Raw genomic sequence first — 20,060 nt, forward strand, 5'->3', positions numbered from 1 at the left:
ACGCATTGTTTACCTTCTTCGGTGATTTGATGGTGTCTCACGGGCTCGTTAAGGCTGCATGGGCCGCTAATCGACTCCCTGTCCCGGTCTACCTATAATATAACAAACCCAAGGATCAATACATTTAGATTATCCTCTGCATTATACACTTACAAAGGTTAGAAACTCATCTATGCAAAAGCGAGAAGTCGAAATTTGCCTGCTGATGCGAGTTTGTGTGACCATTGATTTTGTGTAAACCGCTAGCAGCCTGCGCTACTTTCTTTGACAGAAAAATAAACAGCTTTCAAAGGGGGTTTGCGAGCCGTAGTCTTCTCGCTTACCCATCCAACTCACCCTTCCTACGAAAAGCGTTCTCCGTAATAAAGCGGTGGCGTAAAATCCGTGCGAAACTGATTATTCGCGAGTGGGTAAAAGTCGATTTAAAACAATATTTTCCTTCCCACTGTAGCCGAATTACAGCAGCAGACGACGGCCTCCAATGCGCGCAACCTAATCTTATTGCACGCAACGCGATCCGCGCTCTGCATAAGCTCCGCCTTCCAGACTCCCATTGGAGAATTTGACTGCCAGTCACGGATATGCTCTTCATCGATAGGATGATAAAAACGTCACTCTTGATCAAAATTGAATATGCAAACTAGGGTCGATTTTTATTGGCTAATCAGGTTGCGTCTTCTAATCAGTAATGTTTAGGTTGTGGAAGGAGGCAGTGGTTTGTCGATGCGCCTGTCCATCTATTGACTTCATAATAGAGTCTCACTGAAATGGGTGGAGAAACCGCCTCTAAATAACATTACTATGAGATTGTGAAGTGTGTTCATCCGCCATTCAAGCTCGCTAAAAATAAGGCTAAAACATTTCATACGCTTGTGCTGATGGCCACGTGCGATCCTTTGCAGTAATAAAACAAAAACCGAAAATGTTTTAGAAAATTCACTAGTCTTTTAACTGGATTTGGATATTTTTGTTGGGAATTGCAGGCGGGGGAAATCTATAACTGCTAGAAAGGTTATATAAATACATAATAGCAATAAATAATAGCAGGCTTTGTTATTGACGAAAATGAGTTGATGTGAATTGTGTGCGTGTGTGTATTTGATGGTGAAACAAAGCCCACATCACTGATTTCTTTAATAACATAAAGCATCGCCAGTTCATGTCACTAGATGTCGCCATTGTCTATTATTAGGTTGTTGCTATTTCTTTTTTTTTTCTTTATTACCATAAGCAACAGGGAATACATAAAACATACATTTGTGCTAATATTGTGTGACCTGAATACAAATGATATATATTAATTGTACATCTAGTAACAAAAATGATACAAGGGATAAGGGAAAAAAAGAACACATGAAGGAAAAACAAATATTTAAATAAAATAAAATAAAAATATATCAATATTTATACAACAGTTCTGTCTGGTTCTTGAATCTGATTGGCTGATAGCCAGGATACATTTAAGTAATATCAGCACCCGTAAAGCCTCTTTACCCTTTGTGTATTACTCCGCCCACATACAACCAGCAAAACACAGACACTACAGATCTAAAGTTTAAAAGATGCTTGCTCATCTGTTTCACTGTCAGCTTATGATTTGAATCCAAGGCGGAAGAAAGTAGTTCCTCAAAAGGGTTTTTAAGACTCTATATGTTTGATTTTGTTTTTATATACACAATTATGCAGTCAAACTGTTGTATAAACGCAATATCACACTCGTAGCAGTCCGATATGGCTGTATATCGGCACTGGTGGGGGCACTAACACAACGCACGCCTCCCACTAGTGCCGATATACAGCCATATTGCACTGCTACTCATGTGATATTGCTCATATATCAAAAGAAATAAAAAATAAATATCTCAAACTTTACTTACATTATTAGGAATGTTACATAGGCATACCAAAAGGGATCTGATAACTTAAAGGTGGGCCCACATGAAATATGTGTGCTCAGAATTCCGCAGATTTTTAGCCCATTATGGATTGTGTTTATTTACTTTAGTAAATGTGTGTAAATTTATATTAATTCCTTTTTTTTATTTTATTTCAGTATAATTATTGCCTAATAGGAAAACATTCATATGATTTGTTTACAATACAGCTAAATAAATATTTTCTGTCTTTTTGTTGATATCTTATTTGAAAGAAGCGGTTTGTTTATCAAATAAAGTGGATCTACAATAGGATTTGCATTGTAAACATGAAATAAAGATTAAAAGGTTTAAACTTTTATTAAATATATAAAGTTTTTTAGTAATGATACTCCCAAAATCATTTGGCATAAGTTCACAGATTTTTAACAAAATTCTCTGCAGAAATAGCAAAAAATGTCTGCAGATTTTGTCTGGCCCTACTTAAAGGTAATGACTATAATGATAATATTATTTTTTTAGCAGTTCAGTTGTTTTAGCAGCTTTCTTATTTTGCGAAAGGCAGACAGATTCATAATAAAGTTTCAAGTCAATACAAAATGTTCTAAAATTGGGCAAACACTAAATAACTCTACATTTGTGAAGATGGAAAAGGCCACAGAGTTAAAATGTTAACATAATGTCCATTTCCTTACAATCTGACTCCCAAATCAAAAACAATAAATTAATTGTCTTAATATCAAAACGTTTCTTGTAAGCTGAGAAGACAAGCAAAGATATTTTGGTCTAAAAGTTTTCTACAAAATTGCATTCTAAAAATAAATGTGCCATTGTTTCCAGGTTAGAATAACATAATGTGCATTTGAATTGTTTATATTAAATTTAGATGTTGCTATTTCTAGTTTTTGTCAATTTCCCGTTGCATTTCTTACATATAAAGAAAAACAAGATCTTATTATTAGATTGACTTGTAGTTGACTAATTGGCAAAAGACTAAAGAGAATACATAAACAAATGAAAAAATAGTATACTAACTAGTATTAGTGCCTTTGAGACGTCAGAATTTAAGAAAAAGTTTGAGATTATTGATTTAACCACACAATTGTTGTATTAGTTAAACCTTAGGCTATAAGAAATTGATGTTGGTCAAGCTCCAGCCCCTTTTAAAAATAAACTGCAAGCAGACAAACAGTAAACAAACCTTTTTTTAAAACTGTGTCAACCCAGTCATGGACAAATTCAGAAGTAGTATAAGTATATTTTCATTGCAATGTGATTATAAACTGTACATTTTCAGAAAGGTAATGTGTGTTTTTACCAACCTAACATTTTAGATTATGGATAAAGTCTATTTATATTAATAAAATAATGGACAAAACATTTATTTCCCAATAAAATATGCAATTGTTGTATGTTCTTTTTCAAAATATTTTGTCAAACTTCATCAAATATTAACTGGTTATTGGTTAATAGTGGAATCACACAAGATGTTTTGCTGAGGTTATAAATAATTTGTTTATTTTCATAAAAAACAAGATGACAGGGGGGACAAAGGCTTTAATTAATAATTTTAATTAACTAAATATGGAACATTAAAAAAACAGGTACAAGAAAAAATATTAAAGGGATAATATAAAAGGGTTGTAAAAGTTTCAAAGAATTCAACTTCTGTTTTCAATAATTACTGCAAACCACTGAGCCACCATGCTGCCTTTTCTGCTATCAATTTGGTTTTATTGATATGCAAATTAATAGGAAAATAAACAATTATTGTCCTTCAAATTAAACTAAATTTGCTAATGAATGTAAATCTTTGCATTGTACATAATGGAGGAATGTTGGAAGCAGCTTAAGTTAAACACCTACTGTTTTTTTTTTCAGAATAAGGTAAATAATTAGATAACAGATGTTCACATGAATACCTGGGGATGTTTTTTTTTATTGTTGTTGTTGTTGTTTTTGTTCTTGTTTTTGTTTTTTTGCAGAAAAAACACTTAAAATTTGGCATGAAGATACACTTTTTTTTTACATTTTAACTCTTCCCCCCCTACCTCCCCCAAAGCATCCAGATTCAGTTGAACAGGTAAATGTATTATTATACGCAGGCTAAGGCAAATGAAAACAGATACTGTAATCCCAATACAAAAATACACATATCCATATATCAATTAATTAACCAATAGCGTGAGAGGTATTTGCTTGTGCCATTGTATTGTTATGTTACAAAAATTGTATAAACGGATCATAAATTTTATGGTACTCCTTTAATTTGCCCTTTATACTGTAGGCGATTCTTTCCAGTGCAATGTAATGTGTCAAATCTTTCAGCCAGTGATCAATGGATGGACTTTCTATGTTTTTCCAATAGTGAGCTATCGAAAGTATTGCAATAACAAGACATATATCAATTATTTTAGCTTGATAATCTGGTAATGACAAACTTACAAGAAATAAACCCAAAGCACATATTTCAGGTGTAACTGGAATTGTTTTTAGAGGCTGTATTTTTATTTCAAACAGTCAATGAGCTTCATTGTATGGACTTTAAAAGTATATCCTTTATATAGACCATATTGCCAAAAGGTTTGTATTGTCCGCTCATGTATTGCATCTACTGTAGAATGTATGTGTATAAGTGTTGCAACATAAAAACATTAACTAATTAATACTAAGATATTAAATAATAAATAAAGTGTCAATAACAAAGCATATGTCCACCCTGTCAAGGAAGGATTTGTGACAGGGTGGACAATGATAGAGGACATTATTGGCTATTTTGTCAGTACATGTATCTGCAGCTGGCAAAGTGTTTCCCTATTTAAGCAATTTGTACACAGTTTAAAAGCTATAATTTTAATTTCTGAAATGTTTACATATTAATTAATATTTCACTGTGACAGGGTGGACATGTTAGGCTTGACAACATTCAGTTTAAATCTCAATATGAGGAAAAATAGGAAACATAAGTGTAGATACCTACTGCACATCAGATGTTTTAACCTCCTCTGAAGAAAGGCAAATAGGGCACGGGGATGCCAATGAGTAAGGGGTCTTAAAGGGGCTTTTACCACATCCTGGCAGGCTGAACAGCAATTTCAAGAAGACGTGCAAAATGATTAAAAAACTCATTCATTCATTCATTTTCGGCTTAGTCCCTTTATTAATCCAGGGTCGACACAGCGGAATGAACCACCAACTTAACCAAATTTATTACGTAGCGGATGCCCTTCCAGCAGCAACCCATCTCTGGGAAACATCCATACACTCATTCACACTCATACACTACACAGGAAGAACATGCAAACTCCACACAGAAACGCCAACTGACCCGGCCGAGGTTAGAACCAGCGACCTTCTTGCTGTGAGTCGACAGCACTACCTACTGCGCCACTGTGTCACCAAATTAATAATATAAAGAAAACAAAATAAAAGTTATGGAAATGACTTATTTCATTAAATAACTTTTTAAAGACAATAAGAATGTTTTAAAAAAAATTTAATTTGATCTATTTTAACTAATTTTTAGACTCTGAACTAAAGTTGGCTGAGCAGTGTGTGGGACATGACAAAATCACATCCATTCAATGAAAGAAAATGGCCAAAATTGACAAAAACATATTTCAAAACACATAATTCTATCTGTATGTGTCTAAAGGTTTAACCAACTATATTAAAACATCAGAATTTCAGTATTCCGCATTATGTTCATACAGGACTGATTCAACCTTGTTTGATATTTGTAGTGACGATGACCCATTTAAACAATTAGTACAAATAAAAGTATATTGCTTTATTATTGATAGATAGTTAAACTGTTAAATTAACCATTATAAATTCAGTTCGTGATGAGAACAAAGTGAGGTTTGTATTTTTTTGTTTATTTACAGTTAAACACGTAAAACGTTCCAATAAACACATACATTTATATAAGAATTTGCTTTGAAAATTCTCTTAAATACGACATGCTTAAAATACATTTAGAATGTTTAGCATGTTCTTTTATCTAATTTTATTCAGTAGATGTATGAGTTAGAGAACATACAGTATGTAACAAAGTATTACGTACACATTTTTTTTGTTTTTTTAACAAATTAAACAAGTTTGTCTACACGGTGGCGTAGCGGGTAGAACGTTTGTCTCACAGCAAAAGGGTCGCTGATTTAAGCCTCGGCTGGGTCAGTAATCATTTCTGTGTGGAGTTTGCATGTTTTCACCATGTTCGCGTGGGTTTTCTCCACAGTCCAAAGACATGCTGTACAGGTGAATTGGGTAACCTAAATTGTCCATAGTGTATGTGTATGAATGAGAGAGTATGGATGTTCCCAGTGATGGGTTGCGGCTGGAAGGGCGTGCGCTGCGTAAAAAACATTTGCTGGGTAAGTTGGTGGTTCATTCTGCTATGGCGACCCCAGATTAATAAAAGGGACTAAGTCGAAAAGAAAATTAATAAATAAATGAGTGAATGAAAACAAGTTTGTAAAAAAGCTCATGTTAAGTATTTTTATGACACTTTTCAATAAATTATCATAAGGCAATGCATTAACTAACATTACAAATAGGCAGCACATTTGTCATGTTTTTTAAATTGTTGTTAATAAATTGTTCATTGTTACTTGTGTAAGCTAAGTACCATTAAAAACATTTTTAAAATAAACATTTGTAAAAATACATTATTAAAATATACATTTAAAGTTTAATTTGTTAATGTTGATGTAAATAATAATAATGTTAACAATAATTACTATTATTATTATTATTATTATTATTATGAGCAGAATAATTAAATTGAACAAAATTGACAGTAAAACATTTATAATGCTAAAACAACTGGTTAAAGATCTGATTTCTACAAAAAAAATAATTATACATACAATAAAATGCTTGCATACATACATACATTTTAAATAGAATGTTGCCAACCTGTACTATTAATATAGCCTACTTATTGTATGACAAAATATCACATAATATAGTACTAGTTACATTTGCACTTTTTAATGAAATAAACGAATATACTTATATCAGCTAGGGCTACTGTTTTAGATAAAAAACACACGTTGATGCAATGAAAAAATACCTTTTTGCCACATGAATCGTCATGATTGAGCGCGCCTTGCGTAGAATCTTATATAAAGGCTATTGATTAGCGCGCACACGCGCGTGGGTCTCTTGAGTTTGATTGTTTGTGATGGACCTGCAGCGGTTCTTCTGCTGCACCGCAGTGTTTGTTTTACTCTCAGGTAACTTTTTCCCTCGCGACTTTTTGTTATAGCCATGGTGTTTTTCAAAGATATTTTTGTAATCGTCTTCCTCCTTAAAAAAGCTAAATAAAATGAGCACGCTAGTTTTCACAAGGCCACATCTCGGCCACATCTCGAAACGCGACCAACCGATTAATACATAATTTTGTTCTATTTTTTAGATCAGTGGACAAAACACGTGCTAGCCTACAGTTCAAAAAACAATACAGTATGTTTTACATGCACTCTTGAAGTTATTTAAATAAAATAAACCTTTTTTTCGCAAAAAATATGACCGTTTTCAACATTGGTCATAAAGCTTCATATCCCGTAAAATTGTTTTCAGAAGAATCCGTGTTAGCTAGCTAGAGGACTGAAGTATTACTGAAATTTAATTTAAGAATACATATAATTTATTTAAACAAAAATAGTCATGATAAAGTTAATTTTTAACTATAACCTATAAGCTATAAAAATGCATTACACATATAGTCGTAAATAATCTACATGTCAAAATAATGAATGTTGCTTATACTTTCAGCTTTACCTGTGCTCTCAGGTGTTGATGGCGGCTGCAGCAGGAATCAGTGGCAGTGTGATGATGGAGCTTGTGTTTCCCACAGATGGCGCTGTGACGGTGCCAGCGACTGCCAGGATGGATCTGATGAGATGGAATGTTGTATGTAGCATGTCAATAATATTCATGCCAATAATTCAGAATTAATGTCAGTTAAAATAATTCAGATCAAATTATAATAATATAATAAAGTGTGATATGGTACATGGATTGAGAAACGATAATAAACTTGAGTTTTATACCACCAGTGTGTCAGCCTGGAGATTTTGAGTGTTTGGATGGGTCTGGCTGCATTATTGGGTCTGATGTTTGTGACGGGGTGACCCATTGTCCCGATGGTTCAGATGAGTGGGATTGCAGCTGGCGTTCTGGGTGTCTTTCGAGTGACTGGAAGTGCAGGAACAACATCTGCATCCCACAGGAGCTTCTCTGCAACGACGCCAATGACTGCGGTGATGATTCTGATGAAGAAACCTGTGGTGAGAAAGACTCTAGAATGGTTAAACTCTCATTATGCACTGTGTGAATGTCATTACTTTAAGTTGAGTTCCCACACATAACAGTTACAGTCATCTTCAGAACACAAATGAAGATCTATACATTAGTCAGCATTTGAAGTGGATTTCATCAAAGTTCTTGTCTTGTCATTCACCTTGTCTTTTCTTCGAACATTTTTATGAACTTTTTTTTTGATCCACTTTAAATGTTGACTACTTTATTTCAGTATCAGATTAATTCATGTCAACTTTTCAAATTGCCCTTATGAAGCTTTAAAAAAAATCCCTAGGAAATCAAGTATTAAATTCTGCAGTTATTCATCTTCTTTTCTATTTAATTTTTATAAAATTTGCTAAATATTTAGAAGGAAATTTAATTTTAAAAAATTAATAAAACATGTCCACTTTGAACACATTCGACTTTCCTCATTAAGAATTTGTCCATCTGAATAGTTAAAAAAAATAAATCGCATTTAGTACATAGTTGTACATTTTGAAAGTTCATGGATGGGGAAAAATAGCCTAATTAGTATTCAAATTAACTTTAATAGCGCTTTAAACCTTTTTAGTTATTTTGTTTTGTTTCAAAAATAAGGTCCAAGATTCATAAAGTTACTTGTAGTGAAAAATGTCTTCATTTTGTCAGATTCTATTTTTTTATTTTATTTTTTTATTTTTTGCACAACTGGATGTTGAACTATAATTTTTTGCATTTATTGGAAGCCTTCTTTGATGCCTTAACAATTTGTGATGGCATAGCAGTCAAAATAAGGCAAATTATCTCATGTATGGGACAAATTCTGGGTCTTTTGAATCAACCGAACCCCCTCTGGGTACGTGCCTGAAAATACAAGAAACGTTTTTATGTACAACATTTGAACCGTGTCCTTGGGTGTGATATCCGCAGTATAAACCCTATAACTGACGACAGGCCATTAAATTATCAGAATATAATAATCTACTGTGCACTGATGACATCACCCCCTTGGGTGGGAATTGTTTTGTAATAACTCAACAGCATATCATCAGTTCTTCACGTTATACAATGTGGTTACCTTACCTACAGTCATTGTTCAGATGTTTGTAGCATTACTAATAAGTTCTATTTGATTTAATAGTAGCGGTATTGTTGCTAATAATACGACTTCTGTCAATCTCTCTTAGGGTCATACTTCTCAGTGACCTAAGAGCAATAAAACATGAACCCACAGCAGTTGTTAATTTTTCATCGCTGGATTTTAAAATTAAAACATCTTTCTCTTTCCGTAGTTGCAAGCGAAATTAAACTGAATATTACTGTTGTTATCCAGATTTTCATACATTTTTTTTAAAGGAACAGTTCACCCAAAAAGGAAAATTGCCATTTACTGGGTCCCATGTTGTTCCAAGTTAGTCAAAATTTTTAGCCCCCCTCTATATTGTTTTCCTTAAGTTCTAATTAACTGAAATAACATTCTATTAAACATAATAGTTTTAATAACTGATTTCTTGTATCTTTGCCATGATGACAGTAGATAATATTTTACTAGATATTTTTCAAGATACTAGTTTTCAGCTTAAAGTGCAGTTTAACGGCTTAACTAGGTTAATTAGGTAAGTTAGGGAAATTAGCAGGAGTACAGCTGTACGAGATCAAAGTTTACAAATAATTATTAATCACTTGGTTCTAAATGGTCTCTAAAAGTGAGGGGGACGTCATTGTAAAATGATATTGTTTGTAGACAATCGAAAAAAAAAAAATTCTGAAGGGGGCTAATATTGTTGAATATAAAATAGTTTTTATAGGCGAAATAAATAAAACTTTCTTCAGAAGAAAAAAATATTATAGAAAATAATCATGTTTTTTGAGCTTATGAATTCTGTTGCATGGTGTGCTTAATTGATTTATTGAACTACAACTGTTTAATAACTACTGTTTGTTAAGTTAAAGGTTTAAGAGTGATTAGAACTTGAATTGGCGATAAGGTCTTAAAATATTCTGAGAAGTTTAAATAGTCTTTAAAAGGTATTGAAATTACTTTTAGGATTCCTGCATATACCCTGTTTAATTAAATCTTGCCACCCATTTACAGCCAGAGTTGGAAGTAAAAAGGTGGCGAGATCTGTTTATTTACTGGCAAATTTCTTTCTTTTATGTTTAGAAATTTAAACCACATTAGAGCAACCTTGGGGATGCATAAATAATTGCTGTTAAATGTTAAATATTTGCCTCGGGTTTCCTAGGTTCCTGTGGGAGAATGTCCATCCGCTGTCCTGATGGATCATGTTTAACACCGAGACAGAGGTGTGATGGAGTTGCTCAGTGCTCGGACAGCAGAGATGAACCTCTTACATGTGGTACATAAAGACTTCTGATGTTGCATGTTTACTTATACAGTGTACTTGTCTCTGAACTAGGGCTGCACAATATATTGTTTCGCAGTAGTTACATCACAAGATCTGGAATGCTGAATAAGGATTATAGCTGATGCCACAGTTTAAAAAAAAAAAAAAAAAAAGATTTGTGTAGTCATTGCAAGGAGTAACCAAAAATATATAATTTAAATATGTTTTAATTTGTGGTTCATTTTAAGCCAGATTAAGCATTCAGGCACAAGAAATTTATAATTGTGTGTGTGTATTAGACAAACACACACACAAACAATGAAAACTATACTGAATATTTATTGCATTTAATTTGTGTACCCCAATCCTTTGTATCTTTGTTCTACTGTATATACCAATGTTTTGTGATTTTGGTTTATTATATTTTATGCAGATGAAATCCCATTTATCCAATCCCAATATGTATTGCAGGAGAATAAAATAAGTCAATTTTCTATCTGATATTGTGCAGCCTTACATTGAACATTTATATTTATGCTTATTCATGTTTTTAGCAACTTTTTTGTCATTTTTGTAATAGCAGCAGCCATTAGTATGATTAGTATTAATCTTAAAACTATTTTTCAATGCCAAGTGTTTGACTTTTTCCTGTCATCCAGGTAAAAGTTGTCTTGTTGGAAATGGTGGCTGTAGCCATTTTTGCACTGACAAATTTTGGGGAGCTTTGTGTTCTTGTCCTGCTGGAATGACTCTATCTGCAAATGGACGTGATTGTGAAGGTACAGTTATGGAGTTTGATTTGGTGTAAGATAGCTATACATTGCCAGACCCAGATTTGTCTATTCTTTTTGTATAAAGTATCACTTAAAGAAAATGGAAATGAATTTGGATCCCTTATGTTGACCCACCTTTGGTCTTTACCTTCCTGAGTCTCTGAAATAAATAAATATAAACAAATGAATTCATATACAATTGATAAACTTGGCTAATTATAAAACGATCGACAGTGAACAAGAACATCTTGTATCTGTGATTGAAGCAATTGGTTCAATACCTGGAGAAATTTCCGTCTTCTGAATCTTGTTAGTTTTTGCTTTAGATCAAAAAAAAAAAAAACAATAAGCATTATATTGTCATTTAAAAACATTTTAATTGTTAAAGAAATATTGTTTCCAAATTTAAAACTGCATAATTTCGGTTTAAATGCTCATATGAGATGGAACATAAGTGTGATAGATGAAGTTGGATTGCAGGTCATATTAGATTTGCTGGCAATGAGCTGGTTAAACTTCTGTGGAAGCACTACTGTTGTGGGCTGAACAAAATTTATTTATTTTTGATTTATTTATATTTGATTTTTTTTCTTATCTTTTTTTTTGTGTTTTTTTCTTAAGAAAATTGGTCAGTAATTGTACTTTTTTTTTTTTTTTTTTTTTTAACATTGGTGGATAAAGAAATTTATTTGTTTTTGCCAATGCCATTGTTGCTGACATGGCATTAAATTCAAAATAAATAAATTAAGAGTTGATGATGATGATAATAATAATGATAATAATAATAATAATAATAATAGTGAATAATAATAATAATAATAATAATAATAATGATTAGTTTAAGAAGTTAGGATGATAGCATATATCAAATTCACAATAAATGTTGCAATATTGTTTTTTCTTCTGACGTAGTGATCAAAATAATGTTTTAATGTTTTATGAATTAATATTTTAAGGATGTTTGTTGGTGTCTAATGAATACATTAGTGCACTATAAATACATTGTGCAGTAGACTGAAAAAAAGTGGTTCGTTGCAAATTGTTGCAAACAATTTATATAAGCTGAGTTTAAACAAACAAATTAAGTTGAACATTACAAATTGTATTTGTTTCTTTAAATTCAGCCCATAAAAATTGTTTGCAGCACACTTATCTTAATTTAGTTACTCCAATAAATATTTATAAGTGTATGTATTAGTCTATCCACTGTTAATCCATTAGACTTCAAATTATTTTTTTTATGTGTTTGAATTTTATTTTTAGTGCTGGTCAAATTAATGGTGATTAATTGCATCCAAAATAAAAGTTTTAAACATAATTTGAATGGATGTAGTGTGGGTGTATATGTATATGTACACATATAAAAACACATGCATGCAAATATTTGGGAATTATTTGGGATGTATTCATTTAAATGCGTGTATGTAACGATTTTGTATAGTTTTGTTTCTATGCATGTGTGCATTACATATTTATACACTGCACACATATATTATGTAAAATCAAACTTTTTTGGATGCGATTACTCATGATCAATCTTTGCCCATCACATTTTTATTAAAATAGATCCTAAACCATTTTATTGTATATATTGTTTGTTCATCCTTTTGTTTATAAACCTATATTTTAAGTTTTAAGTTTGTTTATTTATATATATATATATATATATATATATATATATATATATATATATATATATATATATATATATATATAAAATAAAAAACATACAATTTTGCCAAAATATTTTCATTAAATGCAAATAAATTATTGGCAATAGCTCTTGCCAATAAACTACTTAATTTTTACTATTAATTTATGTAAAGTAGCAAACCATTTGAATGGTTTTTATTGTTCACTTAATATGGATTGTTTTGTTGCAGATGTCAATGAGTGTGCCCAGTCTGTTGGTCCCTGTATGCACTTGTGTTCAAATACACCAGGGTCATATCGGTGTCAGTGCGCGAATGGTTTTAAACCTCTTGGCAATGGCTCTTGTGAAGCCCAAGGTAAATAACACGGTCTGTTTGCTGTTATTGTTAATGTCAAACGTATACAAAAATACTAATATCAAATTTGTTTCTATAAGGGCCTGTGATGAAGATTTTGACCACCAGGAAGGGTCTCGTGGGGTTAGTGAATGTAAAGACCAGAGTGTTTGAGCCACTCTTTACAACTGAGACTGAACCTGTAGCCATGACCTCTGATATCCAGAGGAACCTCATTTACTGGGCTGATGGAAATGGAGGCATCTTTAAGACGTATAACCGGAAGAGTACAGTTCTGTATTCAGGTTAGATGAGTGACAGTTTGCAGATAAATTGGTGTATAAATGCTGAAGGTTTGACATGGAAAGAATTAATATATTTTAAAATATTAAAATATTTTAAATTTATTTTTATAAAGATGATAATGACAACAACAATAAATGTTTTATTTTTATTTATTTATTTATTTATTTATTTTCATGCACTTGTCAATTGACACAATGCAAAAAAGTATTTTTACAGATGTTTTTTTTTTTTTTGGTGATGTTAATAATAAAAATAATAATAATAACAAAAGCAACAACAATAAATGATTATCAATAACATTTATTATTATTATTATTATTAACAAAGCAAAAGTTTATTATCATAAAGGATGATGATAATAATAATAATAATAACAATAATAATTTATTATTAATAATAGAATAATAATTTGTTGTTGTTAAGTGTTAGAATTAAGTGTTAATTTAAAGTGTTAATATTTTTTCATTTTTCATGCACTTGTCAATTTTGGGCTTTCTAGGTTTTCAAAGACATTTTATTTCAGGGTAATGTAAAACAAAAAATCCAACATACAGAAGTGTTTTATCATCATTGGTTGTTTATTAATTTAGATTACAATACTTATTTTTTAAGGTCATTTCTCAAATTTCTCAAATAAATTTTTTTAACTCCTGCACTTAACCAGAAGTTTTCAACTTGGCAGCTTTTAGATGCACCAAACTTTAGTTTTAATCACATTTATATTGTATATAGTTTTTTATAGATTGATTTGTTCATGCATAATTAGCATGATTATGCACATTTTATTCTACTATAATTTTTGATTAATAAATCTTGATATTGGTGTAATTATAAATATTCACTCATTGTAAATACAAACCTTTCTTTTGTACAAGATTAGTCGCTGTTATTCATTTAAATGGCACTATTTTAAACCTGTCTCTAAAGTATGGTCCAATTTTTGTGCTATAAATGCTCGGCTTAATCTGCTGAAGTAAAACCTGCTATACTTTTAAAGACTATTAATAATGTTTACTTGCGTTTGGAATTTTGTTGCTGTATATTGCCAGACACGTTTTCATCTGACCATTTTGTCTAAAATCCCAATTGAATATTATGGAAATTAAATTGGGTTTCTTTTGTTGACTCATCTGTGCTTTTTAACCTCCCAGAAATAAATATAAACAAATGAATACACACTTATGATGTAAATCATAACAAGATATTGTTTATAATGTTGCACTCTATTTGGAACCAGCCTTAAAGTGTGGTACATTTTTGTGCTAAAAATAGATTCAAATTAGTGGATATTTATTAATAGTTAATTTGCATATTTAATCAATTTTAGATAACTTGTGATGTAAAAAGTGCTTATTTCTTAACATAATCAGTCCACAGTGGAAGTGTAGTGCAAATTGTGTTGATTTTTACCTCGGCATTGTCATTTCTTTTTAAAAATTCTTCAAAAACTTTCATTAGGCCAATGGGGTGTGAATAGTCTTGCAGTCGACTGGCTCACTGGTCAGCTGTACTGGACGAGTGTTACCCAGAAAGCCATCTACACAGGTGCAGCTGATGGCAGTGCTGTAGGCATGTTCATGTCAAAAGATGTGGACCCAAGTGATCTAGTCCTCAGCCCGATTGAAGGGTAAAAACTGCTCTTTTTAAATGTGTTGCTGCTTTGATTAGCTCAATTATCTCACTTTTCCCCCCTCTTCGTAGTTTTATGTTTTGGATGAATAAAGGAGTGAATGGAGAGATGACCATTGAGAGGGTTGATATGGACGGAATGAATCGGAAAACGCTGGTTTTTGTTACTGCACAGCTACCGAGAGGCCTTACGCTAGATGTCTCTGCACGACGGCTTTACTGGATCAGTGTGCACAAGATGGTAAGTAACATTTGGAGAAGCCACACCACTGAACATCACATTATTTTCAGATTCATCAGTTTTTCTATATTTTGCCAAGCAATACAACTTACAGAAGTAGACCAAATGCACAAACAACTAAAAATGGATTAATGGATTAAATAAAAGATAAATTAATAATAAATTTAAATAGGTGGTCGAAGATAGGATAGTCAAAAGTATCAGGTCTTTTGAAATCCTTTTGTGTCAAATACTCGGGTCTTCTTCGTCCATTCACCTCACTGTTCCCTCTGTCCGCCTTGTCACTATGGGGAGCAGATCCTTCAGCCACTCTGCTCCTCAGCTTTGGAATTCACTTCCTCCTGATCTCCGTAGTTTAGACTTTCACAATTTAAGTCCAGACTCAAAACACATCTGTTTAGAACAGCCTATTCTCTTTGACCCGATTGCATTTTTAAAGCTTGTATTGTATTCTATTGTTTTATTGTGTTTTTATTTGAATTTATTGTTTTAGCTGTCCTGTGCGGTGACCTTGAGTGTCATGAAAGGCGCCTTTAAATAAAATGCATTATTATTAGTAGTAGTAGTATCCACTTTAAAACCAATCAACAATGTGTATCTTTATTATTATTATTATTATTAATTTTAATAACAAACATGCAAATATGAACAAAAACAAAACTATGAAAGTAACAATGATTGTAACTTAACAGAGCAGGTTAAACAATATTATAAATGCATATAAAACGGCAAAAAAAGCAATCAATAGAACACTGGATTAGAGAGGTTCTACATTGCATCTATCTTGAGAAACTGAGGCATTGTTTTTAAGGATAACTGAACTCTTAAGAAAAACATGGAGACCAATACTGTCATTGAGAACCTTAAGTTCAAAAAGGAGAAAGACAGGCTTTTAGTATCGACATATTAACATATATTTATTATATCTATTTATTTATTCATTCATTTTATTTATTTTTATATTTTTTTAATTGGTTTATTATTTATGCGTCTTGATTTATCTTTGCATATTCATTAAAGACTTCAGGGAAACGGGGAGAGGTGGGAGATGCTTAGAAGAGGGTAAAAGAGTTTAGCTTTGATTCAAGAGTTCTGCAGTGTTTTGTTAAATATTTGAGATCTCTTTGCTGATTGGACTTCTATTTTTTCATATACATTAAATGTTTGCATATTAAAAAAAACGATAAAAATATAACAATAAAATAGTAAAAAAATATTTTTTAATAAAAATTAATAAAATAAATACAGCAAGAGGCCTTTTATATACATGATATTCATTTCTGTCCATCTGTGTTTGCGCTTGAAGGGTGGTGAAGCGATGAGCTTATCAACCAGTCACAGGCATATCTGTTGAGCATGTGAGCACATTATCCAGTCAGCAGTGTTTAAGTACATGGTGAGATGTTAGCAGGAATTGGAAATGGGCGTTAAATATTTGGCCCTGACTGGTACTAGGGCTGAACAATACCGATCGTTTGAGCATCGGTATCATGATGTGCGTTTCCGCAACAGTTACATTGCTGGATTAGATTATTAATTAAATATTAAAAAGGTATTGTTTTAATCTTATTGTTTATAAGTAAGTTATTTATACAATGATGCTCATGTTATATTACATTTGATTGTTAACTTTTTGCACTTCAATACTGTTAGACTCCACAGAAAAACAAAGCACTGTTTATTTCGCTTTTGTTTTTGCTCTCATATTTATATTTGATTGTAATTAATTTTATTATATGCTGATCTCCCCAGTCGAACCATTTAAATCTTCTGGTGAAATTTATTTCTTAATATACATCACAGCAAAACAAAACACTGCAATTTGAAATTTTTCCAATATCGAGCAATGGGTACGATGTCTGTGCTTTTGATATCCGTAGTACAGCGAACAAATCTATTTCAACCAATATTATTCAGTTTTATGGTATGTTGACCAGATATCATTGATATTTATTTATGAAAATCATGTGTCGTAAACTGAAACCAATAAATTTGAAAAGTTTTATTACTTTCTCATTATTGTAAACTTAAAAACCATAAAAAAAAAAGTTCACATTTGTTACTATAAAATTAAAAAATATATATATTTTCTAGTCGTTACTAAAGAAATGTCTATATAACTGATATTTGTCCCATTTATTTAATGCATTTGATTATCTTTAAATGATAATTTCAGTCAGTTGAGAGTGTCAGGACAGATGGCACTGGGCGGCACACCTTTTGGGATGCATTTCAAGGAAGTCCTGCTCAAGCGCTAGCCGTATTTAATGGTTGGTTTTACTGGGCTGATGACAAACGACTCTGGCAAGCTCCTCAAAATCAGCCTGCTGCCAAACAAAATGGATTCATCATAAAAGCGTCTCTTCCTTCTCTGACCGTCTACCATCCACTTCAGCAACCCCAAGGTGAGTTCATTCCTCTATTCACATTGAAAGTGGTTACACCGTTTGCTTCAAGCTTAAAGTAAATCGCTTTTCCTTCATATAGGCTTTTCAGCGTGTAAAGGCTCAGGCTGCCAGCTGTGTTTGCCCACTAAGAACAGTGACACTGGATTCACCTGTCTGTGTCCGGAGGGAGCATTGCCCATGCCTTATGGATCTTGTGAAAGTGTGTTGCTTATTTAGTGTCTTTGCATTTCAGTCATCAGTTGTTGTTGTTGTTGTTGTTGTTGTTATTGTTTTATTTACTTTTTTTTTTTTTATATCATTTTCAGATTTTAAGGTTGCTTATGCAACGTCCATGGCTATATACAGTTTGGAGTTTACAGGGAAGACTCCTGTGAAAACTGAACTCTTTTCATCAAATGAAGACATCCAGTCCTTTGACATGTTCTGGCAGCAAGGATTGGTGATTTGGTCCAATGGCACGGGCCACGTAAAGACTAATATGCCCTCTGAGGACTTGTCAGAGTACATTCTAACGTTAAAACCTGGTATGTTGTTTGCATTTCACTATTTCACTATTTACAAGGCTCCTATTAAATTATTTTATTGAATGAACTCTCTTAAAGGTGCAGTAGTAGATCTGACAAAATGCTAATCGGTTAGCATATTAGCTTTGGACGGCAGGGAAAGGACTGTTTCAAACCCACGCCTCCTGCAATTGCAAACGTGTAAAAGATATGACAGCAGACAACTCACTAGTTCATGTCCTTCGGCAGTTAGAAGTGTATGTAGGGGTTGGCTCGGCGGCGTGCAGGAATTACACTCATTACTAAGCCACACTGACATGCTATTTCAGAGCGAATATTCAGAGTAGCATGGTAAACAATATCGGGAGCGCATCACAGGCTGTCATTGTTCAGAAATGACCCAATGTGAATATAAAAGCAACTTCAGCTCTCTTAAGAAGGCTAGGCAGAATAGCACTATTTACTGATGTTTTGCTGTTAAACTGAATATAAATTTACATTATCGATGCTGTAAAGTACCTTATGAAACTGAAAATAGTCACCTTAATCTTTCACTGGGAGATTTTAGTGGCTGAACAACACGTCTGCATTTAACCCATTTGTAACAACATCTGCATCAGCTCTGCGCAAAGCTAAAATAGTTTTAAAACAGAACATTACCTGTCTAACAGAAATATTCAGTTATGGTGCCATTCCTCCTTCAGCGGCAAAAGTAACTCCAATATTGATTCAGAAGTTTAAAAATTTTCAATTCAGCATTTGATTTTGCCGCGACTGTCTTGTGTGTGACTAAGCGTGCACACGTTAATGATGGACATGCGTGAACAGTGATGCACTGAAGCCCAAATCTACATTTGACACACAGTTTGGACTACTTATCGGAATTATGGGAGATGTCGACCTGACAATATTTAATTGGATGATTATATTTTTTGTTTTATGCCTACCAGAATATAAAAATACATATAAACACATTTAGATCATTTACTGTAATCATTACTATTGGACTGTGAAGAGACTTTCAACCAGCACAACAAAAATGTTTCTGAAGACAATCACCTACTGCATCTTTAAGGACATTTTTAGCAAAGTGACACCAGAAAAGATTTTAGATTTTTTTTTATCATGTATTATTACAAATTTAATTTATGTATTCATTTGTTTATTGATTTTTTTATTGTATATTTATTATTGAAATGTTCCTGCCATGAAAATAGCCTTGGTTGCTGACATGGCATTAAATAAAAAATATATTACATTACAAGGCTGCTATTATGCTTTTACAATACACATATTTTATAATAAGTTTACTTGTGTATTTTCAGCCTTAATCTCCTGAAGATGTTTTATTTAGGTAATCTTTAATCAAAAATCTGACCACTCTGACTGCTGAATTTGCTTATAGCCATTGTGTTTTTAAATGTTTGGAGTGAGTAAAAGGTTAGAAGAACTGTACACAAATGAAGAGTAGCCCTTTCCCCATACTTGGTATTCCTTTTCAGTTGGAAATGCATCATAATACTGGAATAAAATTCTGCAGCAATTTCTGGTTCATGCAAAGAACTCGTTTAAATGTTTGTTAGATGCGGCTTGCAGAAGGTGGCGGAGCCTTTTTAGCTTCTGCATTGTTGTTCTGGCAGCATGCAAAACATGTTTGGTCAGTTTAAACGCCTGATTTACAGTCAATGCCTGTGTCATT

The 20,060-nt window shown here is 32.3% G+C and overlaps 2 protein-coding genes across 16 annotated transcripts in view; one reads left to right on the forward strand and one right to left on the reverse strand.

The window, feature by feature from the left end:
• Window positions 1–502, reverse strand: part of smad2 (SMAD family member 2) — a 63,595-nt gene extending 63,093 nt beyond the window's left edge. For 3 of the 7 annotated variants that reach the window (XM_087268843.1, XM_087268841.1, XM_087268839.1), the window contains exons 1-2: window positions 337–473; window positions 14–92 (exon numbers count right to left, since the gene is read on the reverse strand). The gene's annotated coding sequence lies outside the window, so the exon portion shown is untranslated. 7 annotated transcript variants of the gene reach the window in all.
• Window positions 503–7,030: 6,528 nt separating this feature from the next.
• Window positions 7,031–20,060, forward strand: part of lrp13b (low-density lipoprotein receptor related-protein 13 b) — a 70,271-nt gene continuing 57,241 nt past the window's right edge. For 7 of the 9 annotated variants that reach the window (XR_015500904.1, XR_015500905.1, XR_015500906.1 and 4 more), the window contains exons 1-12: window positions 7,031–7,114; window positions 7,656–7,793; window positions 7,940–8,170; window positions 10,412–10,525; window positions 11,173–11,292; window positions 13,170–13,295; window positions 13,376–13,579; window positions 15,039–15,207; window positions 15,282–15,450; window positions 17,627–17,855; window positions 17,938–18,057; window positions 18,164–18,382. Coding sequence is in view for 6 of the 9 variants with exons in the window: in XM_087270264.1 (XP_087126390.1) it covers window positions 7,063–7,114; window positions 7,656–7,793; window positions 7,940–8,170; window positions 10,412–10,525; window positions 11,173–11,292; window positions 13,170–13,295; window positions 13,376–13,579; window positions 15,039–15,207; window positions 15,282–15,450; window positions 17,627–17,855; window positions 17,938–18,057; window positions 18,164–18,382 (1,891 nt within the window). In the remaining 3 variants the exon portion in view is untranslated. The remainder of the gene's footprint in view (window positions 7,115–7,655; window positions 7,794–7,939; window positions 8,171–10,411; window positions 10,526–11,172; window positions 11,293–13,169; window positions 13,296–13,375; window positions 13,580–15,038; window positions 15,208–15,281; window positions 15,451–17,626; window positions 17,856–17,937; window positions 18,058–18,163; window positions 18,383–20,060) is intronic. The other 2 variants (XM_087270265.1, XM_087270269.1) reach the window with 1 other exon arrangement.

The sequence above is a fragment of the Danio rerio genome, chromosome 10, assembly GCF_052040795.2.
Source record: "Danio rerio strain M-AB ecotype USA chromosome 10, GRCz13ab, whole genome shotgun sequence".
Lineage (NCBI taxonomy): Eukaryota > Metazoa > Chordata > Actinopteri > Cypriniformes > Danionidae > Danio > Danio rerio.